General features: G+C 44.9%; 1 protein-coding gene across 1 annotated transcript in view; it reads right to left on the bottom strand.

The window, feature by feature from the left end:
• Positions 1–237: 237 nt before the first annotated feature.
• Positions 238–26442, bottom strand: part of LOC145410800 (uncharacterized) — a 155601-nt gene continuing 129396 nt past the window's right edge. The window contains exon 6 of the mRNA XM_080280918.1: positions 238–499. Coding sequence (XP_080137044.1) covers positions 238–499 — 262 coding nt within the window. The remainder of the gene's footprint in view (positions 500–26442) is intronic.

Below are 26442 nucleotides of genomic sequence, written 5' to 3'. Positions count from 1 at the left end.
CCTTGCACGTGCCTTTATCCCTTTAGGTGCGCGTGCTTTTATCCCTTTAGGTGTTTATGCTTGCACGTGCCCTTATCCCTTTAGGTGTCTTTATGCTTTCACGTGCTTTTATCCTTTTAGGTGTCTTTATGCTCGCACGTGCCTTTATTCCTTTAGGTGTCTTTATGCTCGCACGTGCCTTTATTCCTTTAGGTGTCTTTATCCTCGCACGTGCCTTTATGCTGGCACGTGCCATTCCTAGCACGTGCGTTTATCCTCCCACGTGCCTTTATCCTCGCACATGCCTTTATTCTTGCTCGTATCCACCTTGGCACGTGGCTTCATCTTACACGTGTCGTTATCTTTGCACGTGTCCTCATCTTTGCACGTGCCCTCATCCTTGCACGTGCCTTCGTCTTTGCACGTGCCCTCATCTTGACACGTGCCCTCATCTTTACTCGTATCCTCATCTTTACACGTCCCCTGATCTTTACTCGTACCCTCATCCTCACACGTGCTTCTTTACACGTGTTCTCAGCCTCTCACGTGCTAAACCCACGTGTCCCGCCTGAGGATAATAAAACAACTTTATAATTGTTTTACGTCTGGTGTTTACTGGCTTTACCTTACAACAGTACACTCGCCAGACACTGTGACAAAGCTCAAGCAGGGGTCACTGGCTTTATTATTCTCTCTCTCTCTCTCACACACACACACACACACACACACACAGTCTCTCTCAAACATGCGCGCGCTCACTAAATTTGCCTAGTTGAAAATAAATAAGAGTAACAATCTAGGCATTAAAAAAAAACTCATTCACATACTCAGAAGTGCAAAACATGAAAAAAAGCACACACACACACACACACACACACAACCTCTACCCCGGTTTTGACGCCAGCCCTCTCTCCCTGTGTATACTCCTATGTGTGTGTATAGAGACTTGTGTTTGTAGGGTTGTGTGTGCATATAAGCTCTGGATTAACGCTAGAATATCTTTGGCATTTATACATCCTCTGGTTACGAAGGGAGGAATACAGCGAGGGTATTTACAGGAGGTGCTGGGGTGGCACGCTGGTGTGAAGGGGTGAAGCCAAAGCTGATATTCATTCGCTTGACACATTCGCCAGTTATGACCTATTATATACTCTGTGGTGAAGTTAGAGCCATATTTAACCCATCCTGAAGCTAGCAAAGTACGAAGCAGGGAAGGGGTGGCTGCCGTGAGTATTTTTTTTATGAGTTAGAGTCTTGATTTTACATGATCTTGATACGTGTTGCTGGATATTAGATTTCCTTTCCCTTGGGTCAAATTTTTGTCTTTTCGCTACCTATTTCATATAATTAGATGGCAGACACACAACACTATGGCTTTACATTTTTTCCTTAGCATTTCTACATAAACCATCAGCTTATATATAATTTCGAAAGTGTACATAAAATTTCAAAACAATATATAATTCGAAACCATATGTAATTTCAAAACGGCATGTGTAATTTCAAAGCTGCCTATGTAAATTCGAAACGGCATATGTAATTTCGAAACCATACATAGTTTTGAAACCATATGTACCTTAATTTCGAAACCGCATACATAATTTTGAAACGGCATGTAATTTCGAAACTATATATAATTTCGAAACAGTTTTTTGACCACTCACTGTTCATACCTGGTTCAGTACAGTTTCCTTCAGGGCCATTTCACTAACTGGCTCATAACTGTGTCGGTCACTAACTGTTCATTCCTTGTGCCAGAACAGTTTCAGACAGACTGTTCATTATCTGGGCTGGAACATTCTCAATCGCTGGTTCTACACACTTTGAACTATTTTGATCCACACTTGTTCACTGCGTTGTTCAGAAATGCTTTGTTTACTGCGTTGTTCAGAAATGCTTTGATCACTGTCATTTCACTTGCTGGTTTAGAATTGTTTAGCTCCATAACTACACCTCTTGCCTCAGAATTGTCCCAGTCAGTCACTGTCTGGTTTGGAACGTTCACAAGCTTATTTATTACGTGCATCAACATCTGTATCTCTCAGTATAAGGTCCATTGCAAGACTGTTCTCATGCACCGTGGTAAAGTTGGAGCCATATTTAACCCATCGTGAAGCTAGCAAAGTACGAAGTTTTAGAGGGGTCTGTAGTGAGTGTTTTTAATAAGGTCCATTGCAAGACTGTCCTCATGCACCGTGGTAAAGTTAGTCATATTTAACCCATCCTGAAGCTAGCGAAGTACGAAGCTACGGAGGGGTCTGTAGTGAGTGTTTTTAGTGAGTCAGCATTGCCTTTTCGTGATTTTAGTGCCCCTTGCTGGGTAGTATAGTTCTTTCCCTTAACTTGGCCTTGATTTTCGTCCTTTTGCTACCTGTTTCTTATCATTCGATGGCAGAAACACAACACTATTGCTTTACATCTTTTCCTTAGCATTTCTTTATGACTAGCACCACATTCTAGTGTTAATCTGCTACCACAACTGAGCATTCAGGATGGAGACTGACAATTTTAGGTCAAGATGTTGTAGGTGTATAGTAGGGAGGAATTATTGACCGCGAGTGAAGGAGCTTTGCGTGTGGATGTGATAGGAAGCGTTAGGAGAAAAACAGTGAGGTGGTTTGGACATGTGGAGAGGATGGAGAGCAAGAGACTGACTAGGAGAGTGTATGTGAGTGAGGTGGAGAGGGGGAAGGGGAGGCCAAGGATGAGATGGAGGGATGGAGTGGAGAGGTATATGAGAGAGGGGGTGTGAGGTGGGAGCAGGGCAATGAAATGGCGGAGGACAGGGCGACATGGAGGCGATTTGTTTGTGGCCACCCCTGACGGGATTAAGGCGTCTGGCAGTAGGTAGATAGCGTGTACAGTCAACAGAACATCAGTTATTCATGTGTTAGCTGACAATGGTGCTTCTAATTTTTTTTATTGTGATTTTGGTGTGTCTGGTAATTGAGAAAGTTAAAAATTACAACAGATCCCTGTTTTAATTTATGGCACAAATATTACATGGTTACTAAGATTACACAACACATTTCAGACTTCCCATCTTGTGTTTCTTAATGCAAAACAGGAAAAATTAACAACAGTGGAGTGTACAGGTGTGTGAGGAGATGGAGTGCACTGTTTAAAAATCAATCTTTTTCCTCCCTATTATGGCAAGTATACTCCACGTCAATCAACATGTCAGTAGATTTACACCTGACAATCTCCTTTAAGTGGCTAAGGTCATTTTCTCCCTATTAATACTGTAATATAGTATCCTGCATCACACTATTCATGTCTGTGTATTTTTCATTGACCTTTAGCGAATATTGGGATGGTGGCAGAAAGGGTGTGGCTTTACAATTTAGCTGATGTGGAGAGTAGGAAACAGTCGGCAGAACGATTGCTTATGCTCATCAGTGTAAGGACATTATTTATGCTCTGATACTATTGTTCAATTTTGGAGAGACTTTAACAGGAGAGGGTAGATTTAGCATTCTTTATCCTCAACTGTACTAGGAATCTTCTCTTAAGTTCTATATACTGTACGGTAGTCGCCCGGAGATGGCAAAAATATAATGATGAGTATATTGAAGAGGTTATTAGGAGACTGTTCGTGTGTCTGAGTAGAGGAGAGTATTGTAGAGGCTGCAAAGATAGTAAAACAAATTAGGTGGAAGGGGTTAAGGCAGAGTGAGGGAGTGGGATGGAGGTGGGGGAGGTTGAGGATGGAAGTGTGGGGTGGATATGGAAGTGGGGGTTTGGGGATGGATGTGGGGTGTGGGGATGGAAGTGGGGGGTGGGGATGGAGGTGGGGGGTGGGCATGAAAGTGGGAGGTGGGTGTGGAAGTGGGGGTTGAATATGGAAGTGGGGGCTTGGGATAGAAGTGGGGTTGCGTGGCTTTGGATGTGGGGTGTGGAGATGGAGCTGGGGGTGGGGATGGAATTAGGAGGGTGGGGATGGAAGTGGGGGTTGAATATGGAAGTGTGGGTTTGGGATAGAAGTGGGGGTGGGTGGGGTTGGATGTGGGGTGTGGGGAAGGAAGTGGGGTGTGGGGAAGGAAGTGAGAGTTGGGGATGGAGGTGGGGTTTGTGGATGGAAGTGGGAGGGTGGGGATGGAGGTGGAGGGTGGGGATGGGGTTGGAGGTGAGAGGGTGGGGGTAATGATATGCTGATTAAAGAAGGGGTAATGAGTGGGGCGCATCACCAACAGGGCGAAAGAAATGAGAAGATGATTTAGGCAGGCTGGAGAAAAACACACCGCCTCTGATAGGTTCATTAGGGCTTAGATTAGTTAGCTTGGTGTGGTGGTGGTGATTGTGGTAGCGGTGGTGGTAGTTGTGAAGATGTGACGATGGTTGTATTGGTGGTGTAGGTGGTTGTGGTAATGTTGGTGGTGGTGGTGATGATGGGAGTGGTGGTGGTGGTGGTGGTGATGGAAGGAGTGGTGGTGGTGGTGATGGAAGGAGTGGTAGAGGTGGTGGTAGTTGTGTTGATGGTAGTATTGGTGGTGTAGGTGATTGTTGTAGTGATGGTGGTGATGATGGAAGGAGTGGTAGAGGTGGTGGTAGTTGTTGTGATGATGGTAGTATTGGTGGTGTAGGTGATTATGGTGGTTACAGATGTTGGTAGTAGTGGTGGTGGTGGTGGTGGTTATAGATGTTGGTAGTAGTGGTGGTGGTGGTGGTGGTTATAGATGTTGGTAGTAGTGGTGGTGGTGGTGGTTATAGATGTTGGTAGTAGTGGTGGTGGTGGTGGTTATAGATGTTGGTAGTAGTGGTGGTGGTGGTAGTGGTAGCAATGGTGCTTGTTGAGAAGAAATGGTAGTGATTGTGGTTGTTACTGTGGAGCTGTCAGTGTTGAGGTGGAGTAGTGTTATGGTAGTAGTGATAATGATGGTAGTAACTGTGAAAGACATCAATGGTGAGGTATGGAGATAGATTGGGGTGGTGGTGGTTGTGGTGGGGTTGTGGTTAGAATTGTGGTGGTGGAGTGTAGTGACTGGTTATAGTGATGGTGCTAGGGTTGTTATGGTAGTGGTGATCATGGTCATGTTGGTGGTGATAGTGGTTATTGTGGTAGTGGTGGTGGTGTGGTTATTCAGTGATGTTGTGGTGGAATAGTGACTGGTTGTTGTAGTGATGATGGTGTTATGATAGTGGTGATAATGGTTATGAGGGTGGTGATAGTGGTTATTGTGGTAGTAACAATGATGGTGGTGGTGGTGTGGTTATTCAGTGAGAGGATTGACGTGTTAAGTGGAACAGAAACGGCTAGTAATAAGATTCTCTCTCTCTTTCCCTCTCTCTCACTCACACACACACTACATTGTAGCTACTGGACGTGTAATCTGTAGCTCTCTCTCTCCCTCTCTCTCTCTCTCTCACACACACACACACAGTACATTAGCTGAACGTGTAATCCATTTTTTTTTTTTTTTTTTTTTGGTCTATACTCTTTTCACTCTAACTTGGCCTAAAATTACCATCTCTCCATCTTGAATGCTAAGTTGTACTACTGGATTAATACCAGAAAGAGGCTAGTCACGAAGAAGTGCTATGGGAAGACTATAGACCTTTACCCTTTTTTGCCAATTAGCTATGTAAAGTAAGCTACAAAATAGTGAACATCTGGGCATAGTGATTGTGAAAGTCCTATAATCAGGATTTTCAGGATCTCTAAGGAAGGATCAAGGATAGTGGTTGTGTTGTTGGATTTTGGTGATGAGAGTGATTGTGGTGATTGATGAGGGTGATTGCTATTGAGTGCCGAGATTGATAGAATGCCATTGAGTGCCGTGATTGATAGAGTGATTGCCGTTGAGTACAGTGATTGATGATAGGGATTGAGCACAGCGGTGTCTTATTACATTTTTGCCACTCAAGACAAATGTAATCAGGAGACAGCCTTTGAACTGGAGGGTTTAGATATAACATTTTATCCATCAATTGCCAGACACCGTAATCCCATAAGGGGTGGCCACAAACAATCGCCTCCATGTCGCTCTTTCCCCTGCCATTTCACTGCCGTCCCCCGAGCTCACACACCCCATTCCCATATACCTGTGCTCTCCATCCCTTCATCTTATCCTCAGTCTTCCCCCTCCCCTGCTCCACCTCACTCGTACATTCTTTGCTAGTCTCTCGCTCCCCATCCTCCTCCACATGGCCACTCCACTCTCCTCGTTAGTCTCTTGTTCTCCATCCTCTCCACGTGGCCAGATCCCCCCGGCTCACACATCCCTTTCCTATATATGTGTGCTCTCCATCCTTCCATCTTACCATCAGTCTCCTCCTCTTTCCCTGCTCCACCTCACTCATACATTCTTCGCTAGTCTCTCGCTCCCCATCCTCTCCACATGGCCACTCTCCTCGTTAGTCTTTTGTTCCCCATCCTCTCCTCATGGCCAAACCACCTCAATGTATACAAAGCTTTCACACCCACTATAAACAAAAGATCTTCCCTTGAACATTTTTCCACCTCCAGACGAGTTAATTCAGCTTAGGAGAGACTTAGAATTGGAGGAGTTAGATGTAGCCCTCACAAATGTTCCCCAATTTCAGTAACATTGTGTAGGGAGGTTGTCAGATTAAAGAATGAAATAATAATATGTGTAGGGAAGAATCCTTGGTGCATCTGTGGGTATGGATTTGGTGTGATTGGCAGGTGGGCACAGGTAGCAAATTTTTTCAGCTGCTTTCTGACTCTTACCCAGACGAGGACAACAACCCGTGTCTTTTCAGCGGCGTGGATTGTTCAGTTATCTACACAGTGAAATGGCATGTAGTGAATGAGCTTCGTCTTGGCTGGGATACTCTGCAGGCTACTATGGGAATTATTGAGATAGATTAGTTTTGTGTTGGCCGTGATCCTCTTCAGACTGAAATAGGTCTAGTGCATATCAAAATAATTCATAGTAAGAGTGCTAATAATAAATGTGAGTGTGTGTGTGTGTGTGTGTGTGTGTGTGGATGAGTAAATTGGGAGTGTGTCGTCCTGTCTCGGCTACCTCCCTTTCTTTGGGGGAAGCAGCCTAGGTTTACAAATATAGATAGAAGAGTGCTAAATCTGACTCACCAGCAGTGTTTTGACTCCTCTCATAGCTCAGATTTTTCTTTCACAGTTTGAAAAAGTTCCTCACATACCATCGAGGGTGAAAAGCAACTCGTAACAAAGGTGACAAGTGATTTGTAACATTAGCTTAGTGACTCTAGGCCCCAGCGTGTACAGGCTTCCAAAATAAACCCGACTTCCAAAATAAACCCAACTTCTCTCATAGCTCAGATTTTTCTTTCCCAAGCTGTAAAGTTTCTCACATACCATCGAGGGTGAAAAGTAATTCGTAACGTTATCTTTTTGACTCTAGGCCCCAGCGTACACAGGCTTCCAAAATAAACCCTACTAGAGAAAGGACAAAGAGTATATTTTGTCTCAAGCGCAGTGTCGTCCATCCCCCAAGAGCTATATTGTGCAGACCCCAGGAGGGATTTTCTTCCTTATTTACAGAGCCACCAGCCCATTCAGTCCAATCGCACATTTTTCAGTCTTGCCATCTCCATTTTCCATATTCTTGTCATCTCCATACAAGTTTATTGAGCTTAAGTTTGGAAGTAGAAATATGATAGTCTTTATTCAGCAAAACGGAGAAATAGGATAGTTTTTATTTAGTCAACTATCTACCGCCAGCCACCCTAATCCCATAAGGGGAGGGAGGCCACAAACAAATTGCCTCCATGTTGCCCTGTCCCCTGCCATTTCACTGCCCAGCTCACACCCCCCTCTCTCATATACACCTCCTTCTCTCTTTATTTAGTGAAACGAAGAAATATGAGTCATTATTTAGCGAAACAGAAAAATGATGTAACATCTTTATTTAGTGAAAAGAGAAATATGCAGAACAGAAAAAATGATAGTCTTTATTTGGTGACACAGAGAAATATGGGTCTTTATTTAGTGAAAGGAATATAATACTGTAGTCTTTATTTACCGAAAGGGGGAAATACGATTCTTTATTAAGCGTTTCTTTTCATGAGGTGTCTCCAAGCTGAATAGTCATCGGAAGACAGTAATAAGAGTTTTTCATTACATTATTATTATTATTATTATCCAGACAATTTTATTTATCTTTGAAGAATTATGCTCTCCCCCAAGAGTTGCCTATCGCAATCTGATCCACGAAGCAACATTAAATAGTATGGCAGCAGCAAGAATGAATAAACGTAATTGGACTGAAGAGGCAGGTGTGGTATCCTAAAACTAATGTGTGTGTGAAGCGAGAGTTGACAGGTGCTTTGGTGCAAGTTATATATATATCATTGTGTTTGTAAGTCACCTCTTCTTAGTATAATACAGAAACGGGTAGCAACACTGAGTTAACCGACAATAATGTTTGGTATATATATTTTTTTTATCCTTATCGTCAACCTTAACGTTAATATCAACATTATCATTATGTCTTCTATACATCATTATCCTTGTTGAGCAGTCCGTGGGGTCCATATTGTTTGAAGAAGGATCATGTACAGTTGTGGACAGCAACCTTGCTTCACTTTTCAGTCAGTTATGAATTCCTAACAATATTCTTAACTGTTGAGGAGCAAAATATCATTCGTTTAAAAGCTGAACAGCCATGGAACCTTTACACAATATTTAATGTTTGATGGTCTGTGAAAATTGCATTTATGGGTTTTGAAAGTCGATTCTCCTTGTTAATGGTAAGGAAAGTGAATCATTGTTTTTGTCTGCAACTGTACTGTCGTGAGCCGTAGTTTCTGATCACTCTCTCCTCCAATTCCTAACTGAAAAGAAGCTCCAACCATAGTTTCTTACCAAACAGACCTGTTGCTGGTAGTTCGAAGCTTCCTGTACAGCACAAGCAAGGACTCCACACAATCAGTTATACCCTGTATAGTGACTGAGCTTGCAACAAAGTGGTGATGAGGCGTGGGAACAGAGTATGACACACACTTCTTCAGGTGACACTGTATTTACACAGAACTTCATGTCTCTCTCGGTTTCATCTTTCCTTAATGAGTGATATATAGTGTTCTTCCTGACAATACCAGGAGTGCATATAGGATTTTTTTTTTTTTTTTTTAAACATTCTCTATGAACTTTCATTTCTGTTTCTGTATCCATTTCTTTCAACCTGTCATGGACATGGCTGGTCCGTATACAGTTCAATAAGCTACAGCATTAAATGGCTCTTTCAGCCATAATAATGACGTTGACTTCTAAGGGTTGCTGGTGGAAGGTGTAGGTGATGACACAACGTCCATTGTCACTATTAACTGGGGCGTCTGGGTGCTGTGGCAGGGATACACGTGTGTGGACAAGCAGTTATTAAGATCCCACGTGTGTTTGCCCGAGAAGGGTTTGTGGTTCACTGTTACCGTCAGCAGGATCACTGCCCACGCATGGCTTTGCTTCAAACACATGCTCTGAGACTGATTGCATAAACAAGCCCTAACAGTGTCACAGCAAATTGTTCCTTTCGCGGTCTGGTGAAACTGTAAACTACACCTTAAGATGGACAACAGGTCTTCATTTAGTGTGAAACTCTGACTGTGACTTCCCTCTAGCTATTGGTAGTGATCGAGGGTGAGAAGAAGCTACGGCTGACATCTGCCCTCCTCGATATCTTGAATGACGTTGGGAGAGCGGCTTGTAGGAGGGTTCAGGAGGGTTCTGAAGGAAACTTTAGGACTGCAGGGTCACAGCTCTGCTCATCATGCACAAGTTTGTTTTGATTATGTTCCTCGTTTCATATTGTGAGGAATTGGCATGTGAGGAATATAAGAAGTGTTTCTACGATACTACTTTGGCTGAGACTGGGTTGGTGCATGTAGACTGTCACTTGAGAATGTCTGTGAACTTCTAACCCCAGTCTGTTATAAGTCACACTGTCTTTTGTAATATCACTTAGGACACTAGGCATTTTTCAGTATAGACACAAATTGATGAGGGAGTTTATAATAGTTTCCCCATTGACTAAACATTATTTTCCTGTACTAGAAAGGCCAGGAAGTTTTTTTTTTTAAAGGTACTGCACTAATACGAGTCACATTTTTGTATACGATTTGTGAAGAGTAGTTTAAATAGTTTTCTCCACCCACTTGTTTTTCTTGGTTTAATAGTTTCTCCCACTGACATAATTGTATTTCCTGACCTTGGCGGCTTAGAAGTTTCAAAGTGTAATTAATACTAGCTTATACATTTGTGGTCATAGTAGTCGGTGATTGATATATGGGGGATGTGAAGCGGTGTCTGAAGCGAAGCAGGCGTGTGATGCTGTCCTCTTTAGTTGCCTCCGTATTCAAACATCCTGACAAGGCGAGGAGACACGAAGCGAGATGGGGCTTGGCGGAATTAGGGATCTTGTAGCTGTGGCAGGTTGAAGTGGAAAGAAAGCTTTTGAGAGATGCTGGGCAAGGCATTGGGGTTAGAATGGTAGAATAGAGCAGGGAAGCTGGTAATGAGAAGGTAGGACAAGACTGAGAAGGCTGGAGTGATGGTGAAGTAGTATAAAGGTGTGGCTCTTTGCACTGGAGTTAGATGAGGGGGAGCTAGGCAAGGGAGAGCGAATGAGGTAGTGAGTAATGGTGAGGGCAGGACAGGCCAAGGGGAGGTTAAGGTGTGGACGTCTGAAGTTGTGTATCAGTATAAGGGTGTACTCGTATTTCTAGTTGTACAGTGAGGCAGGGTGGGAGGACTGTGTGTGAGTAAAGCAATTAAGAGTGACGTGGAGTAAGGGTGTCAAAGAGTGATGGTGGGACAGGGTGAGGGTGGGACGGGGTAGTGTGAAGGGAGGATCAGGTTGTCAGGAGTGGTGGCAAAGCAGTGTGAGGGTTGAATGGGGCAATGTTGAAGTTGGGAGGGGGTAGGGTGGAATTGGGGCAGTGTGAGGGTGGGGCATGGACATATTCAGTGTGGGTGAGGATGTTAGTCACAATGGGGTGGTGTGAGGGTGGGGTAGGCGTGCTTGGAGTGGCAGTGGGGTAGTGTGAGAGAGGGGCGGGGGTGCTATATGTGATGGAAGGTCAGTATGAGGGTGGGGTGGGGGTGTTAGGTATGGCGGCAAGGTAGTGTGAGAGTGGGCAGCAGTAGAGCCAACACCAGCGACCCCACCAGTGCCATCAGCTCTGCCCGTGACCAGCTGTGGGAAGAAAGAAAAAGGGTTAGATGGCAGTAGGTAAGTGTACGAATAACAACCTCTTAACACTCCCCTCTACTACTTCCCTAATACACTAAGAATCTAAAGGTAGCGAATGACAGAAGGCGACACATATTGAATACTGTCCCTCACCCACCACGCCCCACAGGATAAGAGCCACCATTATTGCTGGATAGATCAAATATGTTTAGGGTCAGACCATGAGATTGAGGTGGATTATTCTGAGGACACACCTATTTTTATGTTTATGGATGGATTGGAACGAAATTTGGTTATATGCAATGTATGGATGTAAGCTTAATTCAGAACCTCACTTTAGGCCTGTGGAACCTCACTTCATTAGACTGGAACCTTGCTTCATTAGTTTAGACTCATTTCGTTATTATGGAAGCTTGCCTCACACTCATTACTTCCAAACCTCGCCTCTTTACTTCGGAACCACAGAACATTACTTGCGGCCAAACATAATATCTTACGAGCTACTCAACAGTATCTTACGAACTTCTCAACAACATCTTACGAACTTCCCAACAATATCTTACGAACTTCTCAACATCTTACGAACTTCCCAACAATATCTTACGAACTTCTCAGCAGTACCTTACGAACTAAACAATATCTTACGAACATCTCAACAATATCTCACGAACTTCCCAGCAATACCTTACGAACTTCTCAACAGTACCTTACGAACTAAACAATATCTTGCGAACTTCTCAATATTTCAGAACCCATGAGAAGCAAAGGGTTAGCTATTGACTACACACACACACACACAATGTCATAACCATACCTTTTTGCTCACAGCCTCCTCCACCCACGTCTTTCTCACGCACATGGCATTTCTCTGTCTGTCTCTCTCTCTCTCACACACACACACACACACAGTATTCCTCTTCCCTCCGATAGCAACCCCCCCGTCTCTCTCTCTCTCTCGGCCGAATTTGCAGTGTGGCCAAGATGGAGCGAGTAAGCCGGTAATTCCTGGTCCCTCGTAAACCCTCCCACCAAGAGCTGGATCTGCTTTCTAATCTCTCTCTCTCCTTTTCTCCTTCTCCTTTTCCTTCCCTTTTTCAAGCGTCCTTTTCTACCTGCTACTCCAAGCTGCTTATAATTCTCCCATCCATCTCTCTCGCTGTAGGAAATCGTCTGACACTTAGTAATAGCCCTCCACAGTCAAAGGAACACATCTAGAAAAGGTGTGTGGATAGGGTTGTGTATGTATGTAATTCACCGGGTCGGTCATTATCACTTGATGGTCGTGATCGTCAGCTTTTTACCCTCCCGGGAGCTGAGAGCTCATATAGTCCGATCTAAGGGCAAGGCTGTGACCTTCACACACACACCCATCCCCTTGCTCAAGGGGGACAGTAACCACCCACTTCATCAGTGAAACTTTTCGCAACCTGAACGAGGCGCGAACTCCCGTCCACCAGTTGGCAAGCAAGAACGTTACCACTGCACCAGCGAGCGGTGTGGGTAGGGTTGTGTAAGTGTGGGTAGGGTTGTGTAAGTGTGGGTAGGGTTGTGTATGTGTGGGTAGGGTTGTGTATGTACGTGTGGATAGGGTTGTGTATGTACGTGTGGATAGGGTTGTATGTTTGTGTGGGTAGGGTTGTGTATGTGTGTATGGGTAGGGTTGTTATGTGTGTGTGGGTAATGTTGTGTATACGTGGGTAGGCTTGTGGATGTGTGGGTAGGGTTGTGGATGTGTGTGTATTGTTGTGTATGTGTGTGTAGGCTTGTGTATGTGTGTGTGGGTAGGGCTTGTGTATGTGTGTGTGGGTAGGCTTGTGTAAGTATATGTGGGTAGACCTGTGTATGTGTGGGTAGGCGTGTGTAAGTATATAAGCAGGTGTACATACAGTAATCAATTTTGTGTATATAGGTAATGTGTATTATTTGGTTGGATGGCGTTGCTCCGTCTGTCACCAAGCATACTGTAATTAGTGTATACTCACCTGGATCAATTACAGGTGTATCAGGTAAATGCAGTATCCGTATTTGAGATTGGTGCTATTATCAGTATATGAAGTCAATTGGTGATATTTAACATTCCAAATACTTTCTTATTTCAGGGGATGATGTCAGCAACCAAGAGAAGATAAACATCGAGAAAAGTGAGTACATGATTTAAATATATGTTTGTTTTTTATTCAGAACGTGTGCTCTATAGCAGCGTTTCTCAACCGGGGGTCCGCAGAAAACTAGCAAGGGATGGGGAATTCAATATAGTCGAGTTCATCATATGCCTCCGCTTTCCATTATTCATATTTCACACTGTGTGTCTATTAATGAGATGTCCACACTTTTTTCGTTCCTGGTGTGAGCACTTAACACATCATTGGATGGCTTGTTGCGTCCCTGAGTACTAGGTGGCACTATGTCGTGGTCATGTGGCTAGATTAAAATTTTCCGTCAGTAAATGTTAAAAAATGTCAGGAGGGTAATATTTGTTGTTTTGCAGCAATGAAAGTATTGATACCCTTCACCACCACCTACCTATGTGAGGCCAGCTTTTCAGGCATAACGGCATTGAAAACTAAATATAGGTCAAGATATAAAAATCTAAGATGACATGCGTGTCTGTTTATCAAGGATATCCCCAGGTATTGAGAACATTATTGCCAGCAGTCAGCAGCATGGCTCACATTTAGTGCCATTGTTATTTGGTGTCTTTTGGTAAAGGATCACAGAGTATGAGTAAAAACTTTACTCTGTGGTATCACTACACAGAACTGTAACATTTGTAAAGCCAATTAAACTTTCTTGTTATAAACTAATGAAGTGGTTTGTGTCTAATGATTTTGCAAGGGATTTGTAAGATTTTTGTTTTTGAAATGATTGAACGCTATTATTTTTGGGAAAAAAATAAATAAAAAAAATGATAACAACTGCGATATCATGGCATGCTATTTGCAGCTTCACTTTTTAGTATCACTACATAAGGATTTACCATTTTCAAAGCCTAATTATTTTGTTTTTGAGAATTGAGGTTTCTTTTATTTTCCCTTTTGTATATGTGCTCGGAGAGCTTTTGTTTTGCATCATGTTTGTATTAAAAAAAAAAAAAAAAAAAAAAAACAGGCTAAGAAACACCACTTCCTACGAAAAGAAAAACCTTTTTAACCATTCTTACTTAGCATAAAATGTGAGATCTAATTCCATACCAAGGGGTCCTTAGAATATTTTCATGGATGGAAGGGGTCCACAGACCTTGAAAGGTTGAGAAACTGCTCTATAGTGTGTTCGTTCTAACTTGGTGAAGGGGAAGATGAAGGCTTTATTTAACCTCTCCAGATTGAAAAGTAAGTTCAGTAATAAATAAAATAGTTTGGAGGTTGCAAAAATAAAAGGAAATACGAATAATGGGATTGAGAAGGTCTCGCCATTGCTTAATATAAAAGTTAGATGATGGCAGAATAATGTTAAATATACATAAATGGCACTGAAGAGGCTACACCACATTCGTTAACAAAAATCCAGGGTCCCTTTCTGTTCGATCGGTGGCCAAGCATAGTCGGTCTGGAAGATTGATTTGACTAAGCAGGGAGACTTATTGCTACCTCTGCCTCATAATAAAAAGTATCACTTATTGCTACCTCTGCCTCATAATAAAAAGTATCATTTATCACCACTACGTGACATACACAGTTGGACGAAAATCTGGAACCTACGAGAGAGAGAGAGAGAGAGAGAGAGAGAGAGAGAGAGAGAGAGAGAGACTGTGTGTGTGTGTGTGTGTGTGTGTGTGTGTATCATAACTAAGGGTCATCCGATTTTCATCCTACCACAACTAAGGACTTAGTTTGTGGGAAAGAGGCAGTCCCATCAGGCGAACACCCTACATTATCTGGCTAAATAATTGGGTATGCGGAGATTTGGACTTGATGGGCGAGTACAGAGGTCATGAAGAGAATTACCAAAAGCCTTCTTCGCTATCTGTCTCTGCAAACATTTGATCACACATCCTCTGCCACTCTGTTCATCACTCACTAGGACTTTTGATATCTCTCTTTATAATAATTCCTCCATATACCTTCCCTACCACACTTAATAAACTCATGCCACGATAATTCTTGCACTCACATCGCTCTGTCTCACTGCAAACATTTGATCCACACATCCTCTGCCACTCCTAAAGCCACTTTGTTCATTACTCACTAGGACTTCTGATATCTCTCTCACTTTATAATAATTCATCCATATACCTTCCCTACCATACTCAAAAGCGTTCTCTGCTATCTGTCTCAATGCAAATATTTGATCCACACATCCTCTGCCACTCCTAAAGCCACCCTGTTCATCACTCACTAGGACTTCTGATATCTTACTTTCTTTATAATAATTCTTCTATATACCTTCCCTACCACACTCAATAAACTTATGCCACGGTAATTCTTGCACTCACATCGCTCTGTCTCACTGCAAATATTTGATCCACACATCCTCTGCCACTCCTAACGCCACCGTGTTCATCACTCACTAGGACTTCTGATATCTCTCTTCCTTTATAATAATTCTCCCATATACCTTCCCTGCCACACTCAATAAACCAATGCCACGATAATTCTTGCACTCACTTCGCTCGCCTTTATTTTTGTACAGAGTCTACTCTTGCTAGGTCAGGGTAGGTTAGGAACAAGTTGGAGTGTCTACTGTAGATTTATTTTTCGTTGTTTAAGCGAAGGTAAGGTTTGAATATAGTGAATTAAAGTGGGGTTGGGTGTGAGCTGTTGAGTTTTTTTAGTGCTTGGGTGGGATGGTTATGGTCATTGAGTGTTAGGCTGGATACGTGGATGTCTTGTTAGGTTAAGTTGGATCTGTTAGGGCTAGGTTTGGTTAGATAGATAGAGAGAGAGAGAGAGATAGAGAGTTAAGGAACCGTATTGAGGTTAGGTGTGATCAGTTGAGTTTTTTTAGTGCTATGTGTGGGATGGTTAGGGTCATTGAGTGTTAGGCTGGATACGGTGATGTCTTGTTAGGTTAAGTTGCATCTGTTAGGGCTAGGTCAGGTTAGAGAGAGAGAGAGAGACCGTATTGAGGTTAGGTCAGTGTGTGTTTCTTACCAAAAGCGTTTATTTTCCCCTCTCCACCTTCCACTTAGGTCGCTTTTTCTTTCTTAGGCAGTTTTTCTCTTCGTCCCACCCTTCCCCCTTCCTATCTTCTTTTCTACTCGATCCTCACCTCTCATCTTCCTTTCGCTTCTCTTTGGCTCCCCCCCCCCCTTTTTTTTCTGTTCCTGTCCCGATCTTCCCCCCCCTCTCTCCTCCTTCTTTCCCCCTCTCTCCTTTTCCTTCTCCCTGTCTCTCCTCCTCCTTTCCCCTCTCTCCTTCTCCCTGTCTCTCCTCCTCCTTTCCCCTCTCTCCTTCTCCCTGTCTCTCCTCCTCCTTTTCCCTCTCTCCTCCTCCTTCCCCCCTGTCTCTCCCCCTCCTTCCCCCGTCTCTCCTCCTTCTCCTTCCCCCCCTCTCTCTCGTCCTCCTCCTCCCCCCTTCCCTCCTCTCTGTCTGCCTGTCTGTCTCTCTCTCCTTCCCCTTCTCCCTTCCATTTTTATCCTCCCTTTATTGCTGTCATTCGTTTTTCTTCCTCGCCATCCCTCTTGCCTCTCCATCTTCCCTCCTCGCTTCCTCCTTCCTTTTTGCTCAATATTTTCCTCTTCACCCCTGCCTCCTTTACTGAGCTGACTCCTCTTTATTTCTTTATTCTGCTAAGGGGAGAAACAAGGCCTCGTATTATTGTCGAAGTAGATTTATATTGCTTCTTACAGCTTAATTATTCTCACGTGTTATGTATAGGCTTTTAGAGACGAATATGAGAGAGAGAGAGGAAATGAGGCAGGTTGGGTGGAGAAAGATGTAAGTCAAGGAAGGGAGAATTAAGTGAAAAGTAAAGGGTAGGAGAGAGTAGTGAAGACGTGTGTGTGTGTGTGTGTGTGAGAGAGAGAGTAGTGAAGGGAAGGAATAAGTCCTTTTATCCACTGACGTCCTCTTTATGATATTCCTGTTATTTTTAGACATTTTCATTCAACTTGAGAATTTTCCCATTTAGACTTAAGAAATAATCCGTATAAGCATCGTCATTACGTCTCCTTCATATAATCGTCCTCACCTCTTGCCTTCTAGTGTTTGTGTTAGAAGAATTTTAGAGTGTTAGGAGGCTAGAAGTACTTGATTTATTAATGTTAGAAGAATCTGTGAATGTTAGAAGGCTGTATATATTCCTGGTTATGAATGTTAGAGGAGTTTACGAATGCTGGAAGGTTATTACCCTTCTTTGCCAGCTACTCTCCACACCCCATCGCCTTTCCCTCCCCTCTCCAATCTTCTCTCCCTCCCCTCTCCAATCTTCCCTCCTTCCCCTCTCCAATCCCCCTCCCTCCCCTCTCCATTTCCCCCTTCCTCTTCTCTCCCCACCGCAAGCTCTCTACTCCCTTACCTTCCCATCTCACCCCTTCAATACCATTATATCTTCCTTTCCAGTCTCCTCACCCTCCCTCCCCTCTCGTCTATCCTCCACTCTCCTTAAATCCTTCCTTCTCTCCAATTTCCTCTTCACTCCTTTCTGTCTACTCCCCTCCCCTTACTCCATCTCGCTCTCTCCCCTGCCCCTCCTCCCCTGTCCTCTCCTTGCATCTCCACCCATCCCACTTCTACCCTCTCCCCTCCGTCACCCCTCTCCTTGCCTCCCCAGCTTATCAGATTAGCTCCCCACCTGGACCACCACAGAGGAAGAAGTTGTGTACTGAGAGGGGGAGGAGAAACAGGAATCCTATTTATACACTTTCTTGAACTTAACCCTCATATGATCTGAACAACTCTAGCAGTCTGTTCCATCAAATACCTGACGATTTTAAGAGATTGAGTTATTTGAACCCGAGTTTTGGTATCACTTAATTTTGGTATCAGTGTTAACCCCCTCATGGTCGGAAGAACTTAAAAAATTGTCTAGCTAACCCCTGACGTATTTAATATTTTAGTATCTCAGGGTCGAGCGACTGGTTACTTGTCTGCAGATCTGTACTTTAGCTTGTCCCAGATTTTCGTCCTTTTCCAGCTGATTTCACGTAGGTCATAGAATTACCATAGCACATCTTCGTGACTAGTAAATGTCTACAGGTGTACTTTCACCTTAGCTTGTCCCAGATTTTCGTCCCTTTCCAGTTATTTTCACGTAGGTTACAGAATTATCATAGCACATCTTCGTGACTAGCACCAACCATATTCTAGTGTATTCAAGATGGAAGGAGTGCAATTTTAGGCCAAGTTAGAGTAAAATGAGTATAGTCACGAAGAAGTGTTAGTCTATTGTTACAACTTATGGTAAAGGGTGGAAAAGCATATATATGACTCGTGGCGTAAATCCGTGTGTGTGTGTGTGTGTGTGTGAGAGAGAGAGAGAGAGAGAGAGAGAGAGAGAGAATCATCAATACAGTGTGTAGCGATGAGTGATTAAGTCAACACTGAAATAATGATTAGTGTGGAGTTGTTGCCCAGCGGGAGGGAGGGAGGCAAAAAATTCTCTCTCCCTCTCTCACACACACACACACTCTGTAACTCATCCACACTCCTACATCCTCACACCCACTCTTTCATCCCCACAACCACCATCCTACTCAGTCAGATTCCCACTCACCATTCACTCTCTCCCTTTAACTCCACTCCCCACTCCTCACCCCACTCACTTCGCTGATGGCTCTCTTACCACCACTCACCCCCATTCACTCATTACCACTCACTCCACTCTGCCCAAACCATCAGTCATTTCCTTTCTCACCCCCACAATCACCCTAACCTCACTTTCCCCCCAACTCATCCCCATTCACCATCTTCTCCCCTCTCACCCCCACTCAGTTGTTCTATCCCACCCACATTATCAGCCTAACCTCTCCCCTCACTCACTCCCACTTTCACCCCACTCACTACAGTCCCAACCCTATTTCCCCCTTTACACACACACACACACACACTTTTATAAGGGCAAGGAAGGGGCAAAATAAGTGGGATGGCTGGAGAATAGTGAGCAGGATGGGCTGGGGCAGAGATGAGGATGCACTTTTCACTTAGGCTAGATTTTCCTCTCTCTCTCAATGCAGCATAAAACAGTAGATAGCAAGAATAAAACGCAAAATGAGTCATCGGATTCATTATTAAAACAACAGAGACGAACATGTGCCACTCCATAGGTCGAGAACATTTGCTTTATTTCATCTGAGGGAACTGAGTGACTCCCAACTTTAATAGTCACAATTGCATAAAATTCGAAGATCTTAGGTAGGCATAAGTCTTCTTGGTTACTAGTCCAATCAGCCCTCCAATCTGACTATACTTGGCCATCAACCGAGCTGAAAGGGAGTTAGAGAGGAATGTCTCCTTGGTTACTAGTCAAATCAGCCCTCCAATCTGACTACACTTGGCCATCAACCGAGCTGAAAAGGAGGTAGTTTTTTTTTTTTTTTTTTTTTTTTTTTTTTTGTGGAGAGAACAGTCACGTAAACCCCTTCACCATTACTTTATTTATTTATTTATCATTGTACAGTCTCACCGTAAAGTCTCCGAACACGATAAGCACCAAGCATTTTGAAATACATGATCGAAAATTCTAAAAACAGTTCTCCTCTTATGTACCTCTGGCAGTATTAGCTACATCATATATCATACCATACATACATCATACCTACACCATACATCACATATATCATACCATACATACATCATACGTACACCATACATCATACGTACACCATACATCATACATACATCATACGTACACCATACATCATACGTACACCTTACATCATACATACACCATACACCAATACAATGACTTAAGGGTGAGTTATTCCCAGATCAGGCCTGTCAACCATTCCAAGGTGACACGCCAAGCTCTGCTCTTTCTCACATCCATCGTGCCCTGGTTTTCGTATACTTTGTGGTGAAACTGTACACCAAGACGATATGCAGACGGGGATATTTTTTGTACGTGTGGAGGTCGATACAGTCATCATTGTTATTTAAGTTTGTGTGTGTGTGTGTGATCTTCCCGAAGTGCAACAAGAAATAGCAAAAAAATAAACTAAAAGAATACATAGGATTGAAGGAGTTAACTTATGTCTCGTGGGTGCCTTTAGAGTCTTTACAGATTTCCTAACACCTCTTACATTGCGATTTATTTTGCACCGTACCCCGTAATATCCTTATGTTGCTATTGTTGTATATTATCTAGTGCGATATGTTACTGTTGTGTCGCCGTGATATTAAAGCGGAGAAGAAGAAATCACAGTCCTCTCTCTCTTCGTATCCCTTCCTTTACGTCTCATCTTATTTTCAGAATTTACCTCCTTCCCCTTCTCCCCGTCTCTCCCTACTTCTCTCCTCACCTCTCCTGTGCTTCCCTCCTCTCCCCACCTCGTATCCTTCTCCCCTCTCCCCACCTCTCTTATCCTTCCCCCCTCTCCCCATCTCTCCTATCCCTCCCCCTTCTCCCCACCCCCTATCCTTTCCCCCTCTCCCTACCTCCTATCCTTTCCCCTCTCCCCACCTCTATTATCCTTCCCCCTCTCCCCACCTCTATTATCCTTCCCCCTCTCCCCACCTCTATTATCCTTCCCCTCTCTCCCCACCTCTATTATCCTTCCCCCCTCTCCCCACCCCTATTATCCTTCCCCCTCTCCCCACCTCTATTATCCTTCCCCCCTCTCCCCACCTCTATTATCCTTCCCCCCTCTCCCCACCTCTATTATCCTTCCCCCTCTCCCCACCTCTATTATCCTTCCCCCTCTCCCCACCTCTATTATCCTTCCCCCCTCTCCTATCCTTCCCCCTCTCCCATTCTCCCCCCCTCCCCTTTCCTTTCCCCCCATCTTCTTTCCCCACCTTACACATAATTCTCACTTTTCTTTCCCGTTTTTCCTTACCACATCTACAGTCTGTTCCTTCTTTTCTGTCTACACTTAACTAATTCTCCCCTCCGTCCTTCCCACACCCACTAATCCTCCCCCCCCTCTCTCCTACAGGCCCCTTCCACCTACACATCCGTCCCACTTACACCTCCCTCCCACCTACAGGTTCGTCCCACATCGAAGCCCCTCCCACCCACACCTTCCTCCCATGTACAGGCCTCTCCTTCCTCCCCCTTAATCTTCCCAGCACTCCAATCTTCCAACACTTCCTTCTGTCTCATCCTTCTCCCTCATATCCTCCCCCTTCACACACACACACATTCATTCCGTCCTTCCTCTCCGATATCTATCTTACTCGCTTTTCCTTTCTTTTTTCCCTAGTTGAGGTTCGTCTGTCCTTTCTTTCCCTTCTGTCCTCTCTCGCGCCCTTTCTCCTTTTATTCCTCCCCCCTCCCTCCCTCCTTCCCATCCTTTCTCCCTCCCTCCCTCTGTATCTCACACATCCATTCTCCCTCACTCCCTGACCTGTTCTCCCTGCCATCACTCCAAACTTCATTCAGCTCCTCTCCTTTCCATCCCATCCCCTCCATCTTCGTTTCCACCCTCCTACTTTACCACACCCACTTCCTTCCCTCCCCTCTCGTCTCTATCTTTACCTCCGTCCCATCCCCTCCATCTTCTTTTTCACCCTCCTCCTTTACCACACCCACTTCCTTCCCTCCCCTCTCGTCTCCATCTTTACCTCCGTTCTTCCTGCCAGCCCTTCAAACCTCCTCCAACTCCTCTTCCTTCCATCCCATCCCGGGCCTGGTGCTCTTGACTCGATATCGTACTAATACTGAGCAAATAAGACCACATCGAGATACACAAGCTTACCCAGACCCTCTCAATAATTATGAAGGCAGACGCAGGGAAGGAGAGTGGGAGAGGGAGGGAGGGAGAGAGAGAGCAAGTGGGAGAGGGAGGAGCATGAGAGGGAAAGAGAGGGGAAGTACAAAGGAAAACAAACTAGAGATCTGTTGTTTCGTCGCTGTTTGTCATGGGGAGGGTTATAACTAGCAAAGCTTCTACGAGGTAAAGACAGAGAGAGGAAGTGGGCATGGGAAGAGGAACAGGGAGGGGTTAGACGAGGCGAATGAGTGAGGGAGGAGGTGGGAGAGGAAAGACAGGTAGGCAGTGGAAGAATGGAGATAGGGAGGAGAGGAAATGGAAGTTGGAAGAATGAGAAAAAGGGAGAGAGTGGGAGTAGAAGGGGTGGGATAGAGTGAGGGAGGTAGGAGATGGAGAGTGAAAGGTCGAGAGAGAGAGAGAGGAGGCGGAAAAGTTGAGAGATGGAAGGAATAGGAAAGGGAGGAAGTAGAAGAGAGAGGGGTGAGGGGATATGAGAGTGGGTCAGGAAAGCTTATTAATGTTGTTTATTGTGATGAATTGCCTGTGGGGTCGAGTGCTTATGTTGTCCTTGAGGGTTGTGCTGGAGTGTGGGGGGAGGGGGGTTGTGGTGGAGGAAGGAAAGGGGGAGTCTTGTGCATGATGAGTCTCGTGGCACAGGTAGAGAGGGCTTGGGGTTCGCTGCAGTGTTTATTGTTGTTATTAGTCCACTGCAGAATTAAATAGTTACTCCCGACCCCGAGACTGGATGGCAAGTTAAATTACCTCCGTCTGTCCTTTCACCCAGCTAAAAACAAATTCTCCCGTCCACCGAATATACAGTGCGATGAAGTAATTATATTTTGGTGAGAGTTATACGAATATGTGTATGCAATCTTTGGCTGCGAGTTAATTAAAATGACAAAAGTATAATGGTAGGATCAGGACTAATATTTACTGTGGAGCCTATGTATGTCTAAGGATGAAGTGATTAATGGAAGGACATAAATAAACGTAAATAACGTAAATATTGACACTTCATTACGATATCGAGACGGTGAAGTGGCCACTAATTCAGTAAGTGCCATCTGCTGAACCCGCCTAAATTTCCAGAATACTATTAAAGTTTGATAATTGTTCGAGTAAGACGTTGTGATGTTTTCTTTAAGCGTACCTCAAGGACAAGGACACAGTAAAGTTATATTCGCGCCTAGGGACTCAAAGAATATTTACCACAGGAATATTCTCCAAGTATGGATACTGTAGATAATATAGTAATGGCAACTCTGAGATCTTCCACTCATAGTAAACGTCATTATCGCTAAAAATGTAACTCTCAGGATAGATATCACATTCATAGCATATCCTTTATCCAGGATAGGTAATCATATTTAAGTGTGCACCCCAGGGGGAAAAAATTTACCAAAAATCAGTTAATATTTTGACATTTCCTGTTGTACATGACACATTCAAGGTTTGCACTAAGTTTAGAAGCCTTAACAAGTAAAGATGCAATACAAAGGGAAACTGAAATAAATGATGGGAACAAATTTTTTTTTTTTTGGGGGAGGGGGAGGAAATAAAAAATAGGCCTTCCCCCCAAAAAAAAAAAAAAAAAAATCCCCGACGAGAGAAGTGGAATGTTGCCTGTGTGTGTGTGTGTGTGTGTGTGTGTGTGTGTGTGTGTCGAGATATAGGAAAATCCATGTAAACTTTGTATATGTGAATTTTATGAACTCTGTACAAATGTATTTATGTGTCTGTATTTATGTCCATATTTATTTATGTACTTTATTCACTTATGTTTATATTTGTTATACAGTATGTGTTTGTTTTATTTTATGTAATGATAAACATGACCTTGAAAATGTGTAAATGTAAATATGTCTAAAAAATTGTGTACCTGAAGAGTAAATTCATCACTAGTTACACCAACTGTACTTTGGGATGCAACGCACAACAGGTAAGGGTGCCACACCCCAAGCATATTGCAGGGTTGCACACACATGTATCCCTCCCCCTTCACACACTTATATCCCTCCCCCTCCACAAACACACCTCCCTCCTCCACATACACATATAACCCTCCCCCTGCACACATACATACAACCCTCCTCCTCCACATACACATACAACCCTCCCCCTCCACACATACATACAACCCTCCCCCATAACCCTCCCCCTGCACACATACATACAACCCTCCTCCTCCACATACACATACAACCCTCCCCCTCCACACATACATACAACCCTCCCCCTCCACACACACATACAACCCTCCGTCTCCATACACATATAACCCTCCCCCTCCACACACACATATTTCCCCCCCTTCATACACATATAACCCTCCCCCTCCACACACACATACATGTATATCCCCCCCTCCACACACACATAATCCCCCCCTCCATACACATATAACCCTCCCCCTCCACACACATATAACCCTCCCCCTCCACACACATATATCCCTCCCCCTCCACACACATATAACCCTCCCCCCTCCACACACATATATCCCTCCCCCCTCCACAGCCGCCCCTTGTGACAGCTCAGGGAACTTGGACGGTACATGGAGTCTCAGCCCAACTGTCTTGATAGGAAGGACAAGAATTCATATTTTCAGTAAAGGGTGGGGTGACAGTGCATCCCACATTAAAGACTCGCAGGATAGATACCACATTCATAGCATATTCTTGAACTCACAGGATAGATACAACTCACAGGATACGTACCACATTTATAACATATTCTTAAACTGAGGATAGATACCCCATTCATAGCATATTCTTAAACTCACAGCATACATACCAGCCACAGCATATTCTTAAACTCACAGCATACATACCAGCCACAGCATATTCTTAAACTCACAGCATACATACCAGCCACAGCATATTCTTAAACTCACAGGATACATACCTCATTCACACACACGGAAATATCAGATCTGTTGTTTTTCACTCCCCCCCCCCTCCTTAAACTGCTGTATACCACCATCACTACCACCCCTGCCCCCTTACCACCACCACCCGTCCCCTTACCACCACCACGACTACCACCCCTGACCCCTTACCACCACCACCACCCCTGACCCCTTACCACCACCACCACCCCTGACCCCTTACCACCACCACCACCCCTGCCCCCTTACCACAGCCACCATCCCTGACCCCTTACCACCACCACCACCACCCCTGACCCCTTACCACCACCACCACCACCTCTGCCCCCTTACTGCCACAACCACCTCTGCCCCCTTACCGCCACCACCACCACCACCCCTGCCCCCCTTACTGCCACCACCACCTCTGCCCCCTTACTGCCACCACCACCTCTGCCCCCTTACCGCCACCACCACCTCTTACCGCCACCACCACCACAACCGCCGCCTCCTTACCACCACCACAATCGCCGCCTCCTTACCACCACCACCACTACCCCTGCCCCCTTACCACCACTACCACCTCTACCCCCTTACCACCACCACTACCACCCCTGCCCCCTTACCGGCACCACTACCACCCCTGCCCCCTTACCGGCACCACTACCACCCCTGCCCCCTTACCAGCACCACTACCACTGCCCCCTTACCATTACCACCCCTGCCCCCTTACCAGCACCACCACCACTACCACCCCTGCCCCCTTACTACCACCACCGCTACCACCCCAGCCCCCTTACTACCACCACCACTACCACCCCAGCCCCGTTACTACCACCACCACTACTACCCCAGCCCCCTTACTACCACCACCACTACCACCCCAGCCCCCTTACTACCACCACCACTACCACCCCTGACCCCTTACCACCACCACTACCACCCCTGCCCCCTTACCACTACCACCCCTGACCCCTTACCACCACTACCACCCCTGCCCCTTTACCACCACCACCACCACCCCTGCCCCCTTACCACAACCACCATCCCTGCCACCTTACCACCACCACCACCTCTGCCCCCTTACTGCCACAACCACCACCCCTGCCCCCTTGCTGCCACAACCACCACCCCTGCCCCCTTACTGCCACAACCACCACCCCTGCCCCCTTACTGCCACAACCACCACCCCTGCCCCCTTACTGCCACAACCACCCCAGCCCCCTTACCACCACTACCATCCCTGTCCCCTTACCACACACACACACACACACACACACACTTTCTCTTCCCTGCTAAATGTTAACACACCTTCACTCTACCACACCCAACCTCTCCTGATCCTACCACACCTTCACTCTTCAGCAGCCTGATACTAACCCCATTCTCTCTTAATGTAATCCTAGTTTGTTTCACCCTTGCCTGGCCCTCACTCCCTTGCCTTACTCTCACTCTGATTTGCTACAACCTAATCCTAATTCTTTCTCTTCCTACCTCACCCTCACTCTGCCTTACCTTGTGCGCCCAATCCTCACCCTAAACCCTGTTTCATACTAGTCATTCTTCAGCCCCAGTTTACGTCTTTTCAACCAGTCTTTCCAATACCCCTAGACTTTTCTTTCACCTTAAAAATCACCACTTCCCTGCATCACCCT

This window comes from Coenobita brevimanus, chromosome 11, assembly GCF_032717465.1.
Source record: "Coenobita brevimanus isolate Jiangsu-jjx chromosome 11, ASM3271746v2, whole genome shotgun sequence".
NCBI lineage: Eukaryota > Metazoa > Arthropoda > Malacostraca > Decapoda > Coenobitidae > Coenobita > Coenobita brevimanus.
Note: the sequence above shows the minus strand (reverse complement) of the source record. Positions and strands in the feature narration are given on the sequence as shown.